This window comes from Centruroides vittatus, unplaced genomic scaffold, assembly GCF_030686945.1.
Source record: "Centruroides vittatus isolate TY-2023 unplaced genomic scaffold, ASM3068694v2 contig_393, whole genome shotgun sequence".
Lineage (NCBI taxonomy): Eukaryota > Metazoa > Arthropoda > Arachnida > Scorpiones > Buthidae > Centruroides > Centruroides vittatus.
The window spans coordinates 1205503-1217952 of NW_027122209.1; the positions used below are offsets into that span (position 1 = coordinate 1205503).

The 12450-nt window shown below is 25.8% G+C and overlaps 1 protein-coding gene across 12 annotated transcripts in view; it reads right to left on the bottom strand.

The window, feature by feature from the left end:
* Window positions 1-12450, bottom strand: part of LOC136976074 (MAP/microtubule affinity-regulating kinase 3) — a 132418-nt gene that overhangs the window by 25388 nt on the left and 94580 nt on the right. For 9 of the 12 annotated variants that reach the window (XM_067271271.1, XM_067271278.1, XM_067271277.1 and 6 more), the window contains 3 exons: window positions 9682-9838; window positions 7634-7813; window positions 6273-6468 (listed from right to left, as the gene is read on the bottom strand). In XM_067271271.1, coding sequence (XP_067127372.1) covers window positions 6273-6468; window positions 7634-7813; window positions 9682-9838 — 533 coding nt within the window. The remainder of the gene's footprint in view (window positions 1-6272; window positions 6469-7633; window positions 7814-9681; window positions 9839-12450) is intronic. The other 3 variants (XM_067271276.1, XM_067271268.1, XM_067271279.1) reach the window with 2 other exon arrangements.

Here is a 12450-nt window from a genome sequence, read left to right on the forward strand (position 1 = left end):
TGTGACTGTGAGCTGGCCATGTTTGTTGCATCACCAGCTTGCAGAATCTCAGTCTGACTCAGTGTTGCCAAACACTATTGTTCTTATTATCATTTGATCATCCTGTACTACAATAAATCATAATTTAATAACTAAATCAAACTATACAATGTTAGAACTACTTATTAAAGGAACCATCATATGTTGATAAATAATTATTTTCAATATCCTTCAATTATATAAAAATTTTCTATAATACATTTATGTATGTCAATGTTTGGTTAAATATTTCATATAAATTTTGTTTAAACATTTAACATTATATATTTCAACTTTACAAACATTCCATAGATTACATTATTCTGTTATTAAAATATGGGTAATGCTACAAAAACAAACAAATATAATTTTAATACATAAGCATTCATTAAGTATATTAGCATTCAGCAATTTTTATTAAAGTAAATAAAATGAAAAAATTATCAATAATTTTTAAAATATCAAAACATGCAGTTTAAATTTGTAAACATGCTTTATATAATTTTCTTCAACAACACAATAAGCTATAAAGTTTAAATAAAAATTGATTTATTTAATAAATTAAATAAATTCCTAGTATTTATCACATTTTACTGAACTTTCTAGACAAATAATACATAATAATTTCTACAAAATTAGATTAGATTAAACTATTATAATTATTAATGTTAATTGTGAAAAAGATAACTTGAACTTATGAAATGGACCGTTTATTTTGATAGTGGTGCAAGTCCATTTTTGGAAAAAAAAAAATAGATAAATCACATAATTTACATATAATTTAGTGTAAACTTTTCATTTATAAACAATTCACACTTAGTATTTTAAAATAATCATACACTTTGATCAATTGAAAATTCATCAGTAAATGACATTGCATAACCATTGATTATGAAAGTGGTGTAAGTCTATTTTCTATAGTCTAATTAACTCCTTTTCCCCAGTGGACATCATTTATGGACAGCCCCTTATAAGAGGAGTATATAACTACAAATTTTATCTACAAAAGCACAATTTGATGGAATGGAAATAGATGGAATGAAAAATCTACATAACAAGACTAAATGAAAAGTAGTGTCTAATGATAAGTTCATAATAATTATAAATTTATCATAAAATAGTTTCACAATAAGTAAATATTTTTATTGTTGAGTATAAACAACACTAATTTATTTCTTGTTATTATTTATAAATAAAATCAAAATTAAACACAATGTATTTCAAGTAAAATTGAATTTTAGATGATTGAAATTTAATGACTTTTGCAGTTCAATAATTACGAAAGTGATGTAAGTTCATTTATGACCCAGAAAGAATATATTGGTTTAGTTTAAATTCATGTAGAAGTCATTTATGTAATCAACTTACATATTTCTAAATTCATAGAAACATTGCCAAACTTAGTATACTTTATTTATATTTTTGAATCAATTAAAACCTTTAAACATCTCAAAAAAAGAAAAAAATGGACTTGCACCACTTTCAAAATAAACAGTCCAATATTTCAAAATTTCAAATTACATAGTGATTCAAAACATATAACATGATCAAAATAAATTCTTTCTATAATATTAAACAAATTATTGGAATGAATTAGATCACTTTATGAATTCACTACCATTCATTATAAAAAAAATTTGTTGATTAATTAATTTAAAAGTAAATTATTTTGTAATATGATATCCATAAGAAATTTAATTAAATTGTTTGGAAAAAATTACCGTATATTTCCACAGATAAGACGATAGTTGAATCATAAAAAAAGGCCCTCAAAATCCGGGGTTGTCTTATAGGACAGATACAAAAAAATTAGATTGAAATTTATATAAATTAAAACCATTATAAAAAAAAACAGACAAACCGTTATTATTTACTAGTAGAGAGTAGGGTGTGTCCACAAAATAGAATAGCCCATACGACGTTTTTGTGAACAGTCAAGGTCATTACCCGATTGCCCGAATCAGTGCGAATGTTTGCAACAATCGCAAGGCAGTGCTGCCAGATGCATGAAAATAAAATTTGTTCATTTAAATAATTACAAATAGGACATAATTCCATATACGCTATACAGTATTATCATCCAGATGATGATTACTGATCTAAACTAAATTCATAGGAAGTTGATAGTTTAGAGGTCATCTTATAGGACATATATGCTAAAACTACAAAACTTTGATGAAAATTTATACCTCGTTTTATCTGAAGGCCATCTTATTTGCAGAAATATACAGTATTTAAAAACCATTTTATGTATATAATATATATAGTGAACTCCCCACTTAATGCGGTGCTTACACTACATTATTTTTACATAATGTAATGTTAAAATTCAAATAATATGTCTTATATAACCATGCATGTGACTAGTAAAACAAATGTGTGCATGAATGGAAGGAGAGTCTTTTCTTCCATGCAATGTTATTAAAGTTATGAATTTTGATCCTAAAATGTAATATTTTAATTTTTTAAAAATTCTTAAATTCTTACTTGTTCTTATATTATTGGGCTGCAAGTTGAAAAAAATTGTAGACCTACAAATTCCCACTGTCATCTGTTTGTTTGTCTGTCTTTTCATAGATAGATGAAAGCTGACACCAGATATGAAAGATTAAGGGCAGGAGGCCCCAATTAACTATATATGAAATTCCAGTTTGCACCAGAAGTCACGTTATTTCAATTAAAAAATTTTCTCAAACACAATAAATAATTTCTCATTACTATTTTGTAATATTTTTAACTACTTTTTCTAGCATAATTTATAAAAAATAAGACTGTAATGGCATTTTATAAAAATTATGCTAGTAGGTATCTGAACTTTTTGTATCAATTGGCCATTTTTCATATAAAATACCCCTCTCAATGACATTGTGCATTACTTAATTTTGCATCAAATAATGCTATGCAAGAATCCATTGTATATGTAGTCTGACATAATTTCTATTATAACAAGCTTTTTTAATATGCAAATATAAAAAAAATTTCAAGAAAATTTCATGGTAATGTACAATAATAATAATAATAATAATAATAATAATAACTTCCACGTAAAGATGGCGGACGTGGCCTGATTGACATAGTTAACCTTCACTACAAACAAATACAGTCGCTGCGAGAGTTTTTCTACAAGAAACAAGAAACATCACAATTACATAAAGCAGTAACTCTAGCAGATTCGAATAACACACCATTAAACTTACACTCACATCATATGGACACAACACAACATATAAAAGGCATAGACACCATTAAGCAATCGTGGGCTCGAAAGGCACTCCATGGCAGGCATCCTTACGACCTGGCCCAGGATTTTGTTGACAAAACTGCGTCAAACAGCTGGTTAGCTCGGGGATGCCTCTTTGGGGAGACGGAAGGGTTCATGATCGCCATACAGGATCAGGTCATAAATACTAAAAACTACAGAAAACACATACTCAAAGATGCAACACTCACAAATGACACATGCAGAAAATGTCACGTCTTGCCAGAAACTATACAACACATCACTTCTGGTTGCAAGCTCTTGGCACAGACAGATTATCTACACAGACATAATCAAGTAGCAAATATAATACACCAAAAGCTTGCAAAGAAACACAAATTATTAGACATCCATGAGCCATACTACAAGTACATTCCACAGACAGTATTGGAAAACAACACGCACAAAATGTACTACGACAGAGCCATAATCACAGATAGAACAATTTACCACAACAGACCAGACATCACACTCATTGACAAACACAATAAAATCACATACATTATAGACATATCCATTCCAAACACTCACAATATACAAAACGCATGCACTGAAAAAATTAGCAAGTACACAGAACTCGCCCAGGAAATAAGGCATCTGTGGAGGATGGATAGGGTGCTTATTGTACCTGTTGTTCTCTCCTCTACAGGTGTCATACCACACACACTACACAAAAGCCTAGGCACATTAGAATTGAATAGAAACACATATATCACTCTACAGAAGGCCACTATATTGAATACATGTCATATTGTGAGAAAATTCCTGAATACAGACACACACACTGATACACTTCTTTAATTTCTGTTTTGGTTACTATGCCTTGACTTTGGTCCGGCATAGTACACAGCCACCGGTGTTAACCGAGTATATCTAACTTAACCCAACATAATAATAATAATGAGTGACATAAAATGCATTAAATGAGATGTTTTTATCCATTTTCTTTTTTTTCTCTTCATTTTATTTATTTTAATTTCATTTTATAAGTAAGTTGGTAAGATTGTATTGTGGTATATATATATATATATATATATATAACACATTGTTTTACAAACCATGCATTCTGGCAATATGGATATTTCTGAAGATAAAAACTAATATAATACTTCAAATTATCAAATAAAAATACTAGTATATGATATAATAAGATTTAATGTACTGTTCCCATATATCATTACCAGTTTGTCAAAAAATTTAAAATTTAAAAATTTTTTCAAATATTTCTCTTTGTAGTGTATATCAAAAATGAACACAGTCCAATAATTTGTTTTAATGTTGTATTAGAAAAAAAATAAAATATAATTTTTTGAGAGTTTTATACCAATATAAAATTGCACTTCTTTTTAAGATTATATATACTAACACTCAATCAAAAAAGCAATATTCGAAACTTGAATTGATAATATTTAAGTCAGCTACAAAAGTAATAGTTTAAAAACTATCTACATTATAAATAGATTTTAAAAATTTGAAATCTATTACAAGTTTATAAAACTGATTATGTAATCACTATGATTTTTATTATAATAGATAGGTTTTTATTATTTGAATGAGTATTTGATAAATTGCCTAAAATGTTCACATCTGCAAAAATAAAAAGTTCCTTTTTTTCAAAATGCATTTTTTGAATTTATTTAAACAATACCTAAAAGTAATTTGTTTCTAGTATTTTTTTATTTGAGACAAAATGAGATCACAAAACTATTTTACTCAATTATTCTACAAATGTTTCATTTACAATTTTTTTAAAGGATTTTTATTTTCAAATAAAATAGCATTTTTCTCAAAAATAACCAACAGTTATAGAATTAGTGCTGCTTGTTGCTAAAGGTTACTGTTATGTTGCAAAGACTTCACTTCATTAATCAAATGAAACAAAAAAAAACCCCTACATTTCTATAAAAGTTCTTATGTTAGTAAACATGTAATCTTTTTTTATTACTAGAAACTGGTTAATGTTAACTTCTATTTACATAATTTTAGTGTATAGAGATTTCTTTCCATAAATATCAACATATAGTTTTAGCTAAGGCTGAAGCCTACAGCTGTCATCTTGGATGCCTGTTATTTAGTTATTTTTCATTTATAACATAACTAACATTTTACTACTACTAATTTGTGTTATATCAATATTTACATATATAAATAACCTTATTTTCTTATGACATATATTATTTTATGACGCATGCAAGCATGAATGTAATATATCCAAGAAAATTAATTATAAAAACATTTGTTGTAGTTTATGAAACCATGTCCTTTTCTGTATTTCTGAACTCGGCAAAAACTAGAAACAGCAAGACTCATCAAACAAGATCAACTGAACTAAATAAAAATAACTGATGAAAAATTTGCCAGGTGGCTTTGAAACACACTATAAAACTAGTGTTTAATAATTCAGATTATAAAAAAATTTACTTTCAAATAGTTTCTAACTAGTAAGTGAATTTTATTTAGAATCAAACCAATTTTTTAATGAAAGACTTTATAAATACATTTAAATTTAAAAATTGTCTGAATGCCATTAAGCATAAGAGTAATTGAATTCAGAGCACTCATTTATTTTAATTTTTCTGAAATGAAAATTGAGCAAATAATAAAATTCATAAATGCTGATCAAACCACAACAAAATAAAAATTCTGAATAGAGAGCATTACACAAATTTCCTATAAATAATTTTTAAATTAAGTAATTAGTCATATATTCAAAGATTTTACAGTTAAAAAACTAAACTGATATTCTAAGACAGATTTATAATTAAAAGTACATTGTCTCAAATTTGCTTTTGTGAAAGAGTTTCTAACAGTTACAAGTACATTTTAAATGTATCATCTTAAAAGTTAAACAATATTTTCAAAAATTGTTTTCATAAAATCAAAACCAAAATACTTACTAATTTAAAATAAAAGTTTACAACATAAAAGAGTATAAATTTATTAATGACCTAATAATGTACATAAATCAGATGTTAAATAAGAATGAAAAACTGACCTTGGAGTATCTGTATTTTGTGTTCTTTCAGTTGAGCATGCTTTATTTTCTGAATAATTATACGTATTCCTTCGTGGTATACTACTAAATGTTCCTTTTGTACCACTAGATGAAATAGTTGAGGAAGTGCTTCCAGTTGGTTTACGACCAGAACCAATAACTTTTGATGGACTGCTACCACTGGTTGGAGTAGAACCTAAAAATCAACAAACAATATTTAAATTTAGTGAATTAATTAATTAATGCTATTAACATCAATATAAAGTATTGTAATTTTTTGCAGACAACCTGCAACAAAACAAATTATATGCTTTTGCAAGGTCTATGTTACTGATATATATCATTCAGTAATATATATAGTATATATAGATATATGTATATATATATCAGTAACAGTATATATATATATACATATATATCCCACAAAAAATTTCTAGAATGGAAACAAAACCTTTGCATAACCCAAACTGCTATATCCACACCTCCAAAACAGATATTGAAAATGTGTCATTAATATGCAGTTTAAAAGATATTGTCTCAAATATTCTGTTTTTCTATGTTTCTTTTTACAGTTAACTGCAGATGTATAAAAAAAATAAATCAAGTAAAATGGGAGAAAAGAGAAAAGATGGAATATCTGAGTCATAATCTCCTAAACTGCACTGGATTAAAAATAAAAATGGCTGCTGAATTGCTCAAACATTTTTTTTATTATTTCACTTCATTTTTAGTTTATTTATCAAATGACTTTGAAAAAAAAAATTAAAGCAGAAAAATTTTCATATTAATAATATCCAATGACCCGGTTTCAAGAATCCTCTATTCCTATTTTAGTTCTTTATAACAATCAACTTTTAAGCAAACTTTCTCTGAGACTCATATAGAAAAAAGAAATTACTGAAATCTTATTAGATTTGAAGATACAAATTTAATTAGAATCTAATATCATCAATTAAAGCATGAATTAACATACAGAAAAAGAACAGAAAAGAATTAAAGGTAAGGCAGATGTTTATATGCCTGGTAGTTTCAGGATAAATTGTGAAGGTAGATGAGTATGACTGTGGTATGCAAAGAATTTAACTTTTTTTAAAGATGCTATTAGTACATTTAGACAAAAATAAAAGCTATTTAATGAGTTCGTAGTTAAAAGTTAACATCAACAGATAAATCACATTATTGCATAACCTACACTTGCTTTCAAATACAAATTCACACAAGATTATAATAATTTATCATCTTATTTCTCATTATTTTTACTTAAAGTAAGTTATTATATTAAAAAAATTAATAATTTTATGCATATATATACAAAAATCACCTTAAAGATTCACTTCACAAATACACAAAGAGAGATTTACTTTTACCAGTTGATGTATCCAGAGACGTCACAGCTGCAGGAGCAGTTTTTACAGTACGCGGACCTGAAGCTAATGTTGGTGAAGCAGAGCTAGTAACTACATCTTTACTAGAAGGTGTATCGACTGTATTCTGTCTTTTATATGAAGTAGGAGCAGCAGAGTTGGTAGTAACTTGATTACCTACAAAATTAATTTAGTGTAGAAAAAAATATTGAAAGTAAGATTTACTTGTTTAAAATTTATTGTAAGTAATTATTTTCCAAAACCAAAACTTCAAATAATTTCTCGTTGTACAATTTTATTGCAAACACAAATATGCTACTGATTTTTCAAAGTCAAAATTCATTGAGATTTATTTTCAAAATTAAATGTCACTATCACAAAAAAATTAATTTTAATCATATTACAGGATGTCTACTGATTGCCCGAAAAAAAAAATTTGTTACTTGACATTGATTCTCATGATCTTAAGTAACATTTGCAAAAATAGGAAAAGAAAAACTCCTGCTCTTACTGTATAATAAAATCTCCTTCCTTTTTCCACACTAGGTCTTTTAGTTAACAATTTAAAAAGTACAATCTATAAAATACATTACCTATAAAGCTATTGTTAAACAATGATCAAAGAAACAGAATGAAAACAAAGTAAAAATGCTAATAATAAGATAACTCTGTAACAGGAAATCTGAATAATACAAATAAAAGAAACTGAAGCTCTTAATCTAGTTAGTTTCTCCTAATAGCATCGATCAATCAAAAGTGATGAACAATTTTGAGAGTGAGTGATTAGAGAGGTTGCAGCTAAAGTTTTCATCACTAAACTGTGAACGTTGAACATTGTGAGCTGCGATCTTGTAAGCCTAGAAGTTTGATAATGGTGTTTGGAACGTCATTGGAATCATGCTCGACATTCCAAATGCCATTGTCAAACTTCTAGGCTTACAAGATGGCAGTGCTCAACATTCAATGTTCACATTTTAGAGATGAAAACTTTGGCCGCAACCTCTCCATTAGCACAACATAGAGTGAACTGTTAATAAAGATTTATATTCAAATAACCAATGTTTTATTATTATAGATACTTCAGTTAACTCTGATAAGGGTATCTAAAATTACTGAATTATGCAATTACTGAAAAATCATTATGCAATTTTTAAACTGAATTTTCAAAAATTGATATTTGTCATATTTGAATTTTACACTTATTTATCAGGATTAATACTCATTTTTCAATCAGAAAATTAAGAACTCTTCAAGAAATAAAATAAATAAATAAAAGCCATCTATTTAATATCTGTTTTCTTTTTCCTTGCAAAAATCTGTTAAAATTAATTATTATTTAGTTTTAATTATTTCTTAGATAATTTACCTACATTTATTTCAATTTGTTAAAGGATATAAGTTTATATTTCTAACTTTAACAAGAATATTTCTTCTGGAAATTACAAGTAAAACAATTCATGACAAGTTAACAAAATTAATGACTAACTTGATTTTCACAATCAATAGACACCTTGTATTATTAAAATAATGAATTATTAAATTATTAAAATAATTTAAACAGATTTTTAGTTAAAAGGATCAAATATAAAGAGTTTTTAATTACTTTTTTTTTTAAAGTGAAATAACAACAAAATAATGAGCATTGACTTAGAAAATATAATAAAAACCTATTAAAAAATAAATTTTATAATAAAAATTTTAAATAAATACTTATTTAATGTTCTATTTTTATAGTTATAATTATTAAATTTTTTCTTCAATAACATCTTCAAAATAATAAATTATTTTTTTACAATCTTAACTGTGAATTTATAATTTTAAAACTGTAGGCACTGTATTTTGTAATAATAATTTTTCATTATATAATCATTTACTTGAAACATGATCATAATCAATATAAGCAGAGGAAATAAAATGGGATGCTTTTGTATTCTGTGTGATGTTTATATAAATTATAAGTTTAAATTTAGTTGTCTTATATTAATTAAAGATTAAGAAATGTATTTTGGCAATTTTTTCTATAATTGTCATAATAAAATACATACCGCCATGACTAAATCGTCGAGGTTTAGTTGTGGCAGAAACACTACGTTGTACCTTAACATGAGAAGGTGACTGATTACTACTTGGTCCTTCAACAGCAGCTGGTCTCAGTGTACGAAGTGAAAGACTGGAACTAGACCTTGAATCACAACTTTCATTCTGTTAAATTTAAAATAACAATTTTAATAAAATTATAGCACATTATAAAAATTTATAATTATGTAAAAATGCACAATCAGTGTCTCTTATACTGATTCACTGGATGTTTATTCTATTCACTTTTGAGCAACACAACAAAATACATATACTAAATACAGTCAAACCTGTTTTTATGCGGTCTTTTTTGTGTGATTTTTTTTTTGTGCGGTATAGTTGGCGACTAGTCTCGTGCGATTTGTCACGTCTCACGTTGACTTATTATAGTTAAATAAACTTATTATAGCATAAATGAACTTATTATAGTAATATTATTGCATGAATATACGAAAAATGAAATAATTTATTTTTTAAGTCAACAAAACACCACCTGGACAAAAATATGTAAAACAGACGATAGACGAGACGATGCAGTCAAGTGCTGACATCTGTTGTCAATAAATTCTATTTCGTACGGTTTTGAGTTATTTTCTATGTGAGACTTTTTTTATGCGGTCCCTATTGTCCGCATAAAAAAAAAATATTTTTTTTAATTGTGTTGCGAAAACTATTTTTTATAGCCACTCGTGAAGTTTCGTGCGATTTTTTTATGCGTTTTTTTATGCGGTCCCTATCCACCGCATAAAAACAGGTTTGACTGTATGCACTTGTCATAACAACAGTAACCTTACAAGATAACTTTTGTTTTATAATTAATGAATTATAATGAACTAGCTTACACTATTACACATTTAATTAAAACACACATTTTGTAGTAAAACTCTTTAATTATTAATTCACAATGAAAAATCTATCTATAGTGAAACAATCAACTGTAAGTAATAATTTAAACTAATTATAACAGCAAAAATTTCAGCATTATTTCTCTAAATCAGACAACACATCTATTTTTGTTTTATTTTTATAAAAAGTTTTCTATCAAATATTTAAACTTTTCTATTATGCAATTTCATATATCTATTATAATATTTATAAGCTGTATCATTATTAAAATAATAATAATAATAATAAATTTTTAAATTTAGAGCTTAAACTTCTTTTTAATGGGAGCCCATCATAAAATCTCAAACTAAATATAAAATGATTATTTCTTCTAAATAAACATTCTTTAAACTGCTAATTTCACTGATAAAAAGCTATAATTTCAGATAGTAATAATAAAATAAACTGATAAAGTTCCAAATATCAAAAAATATTTAATCAGAAACACTTATAACCTTCACTTAGGTCACCTGAATTTGTAATTTTCAAATTTAAAACAATTCTGTTTTGTTCATTTTGTCAGCCAAGGACAACTTTGTAAAGGTCAAAAACATTTGATTACATATTTTTTAGTAACCAAAATTTCAGCAGTTTGTTTTATCATCATAATGATGGCAATTTTTGTAGACTTTCACTATAATTTGGGATATTTTCGCAGCCAAAAATAAATATTTCATTTTTTCACTGTAATAACATAAATAAATAATTTTAACTTTCTGTGAAATTTTTTAATAATCTATTATTGTCGTTTTAATGAAGATTTTATTATACCTTCAAGCCGATAGACTGTTACTTCTGTGTGGTATTGTGAAAAGGATAAAAAAGAATAGACTCAAAAAAGTTATAATTTTTGTAAGTCATCTTGAACTTCAAATGAAGATAATCCTGGGTGATGTCATCATTATGCAAATAATGTAAGAATTTATATACATAAATGAGTTCATAATTCAACAAATAAATTGACTAAAATGCTAAAAATATATGTAAGCAAGCATTTTAGCAGAAACACTTCAAATATATCTTATTTTAGCAACAGAAACTATAAGTAGTTCTTGCTTTCATCAATCGTAAAATTTGTCTTATTGCATGTTTTAGTCTAAGAGATATAATTTATGTAAAACCAAACAGAAAATATAACTAATAATGAACAAAGTTGATGCAATTTTCTTATAATAATACTTCACTATTACACTACTGATTCAAGTACTAAATAATGTTTGAATCTATTAAGTTGCTGAATTGCATAAATTTAACATTGCACATAATAAAAACTTAATTAAATGTTATTTTAAATTCTTTGCAAAATTATCATAATAACTCTCAAGCTTATATGATAAATTAATAATATACTATACAGAAATAAACAATTCTAAGATTATATTTATCTCTGGTAAGCTATCTGTAAAATTTTTCTTTGTTTTTTCATATTTTCAACTCATTTAATGAGAAAATTATAACATTTACTAAAATAAATTTTAAATATAAAATTAAATATGGTAAAGCCTCAATTTAATAGATTTTGGATTTAACAAGCAAAATTTCCAGTCTGTACATCATATGTAAAAATTACATTAATTTATTTTTTTAATTTTAAAATGCTTTTTACATGTAATTAAATCAATGGGTTATCTATTTTTTTTCCAAATCCAAAAGTCATCTTTCATAAAGTGTATTTTCCAAAAAAAACGTTCATTTGTTTCGAATTAGATAGTATACTTGTTTATTACAGTCTCAGAATAACAGTAAATACATAAGCAATAATACATATATAAGTATGTATGAGAAATTAAACTTCTCATACATAGTTAATTTTAATTAACACCAATGTATCTAAACAAGTAAAAACAGAAAAA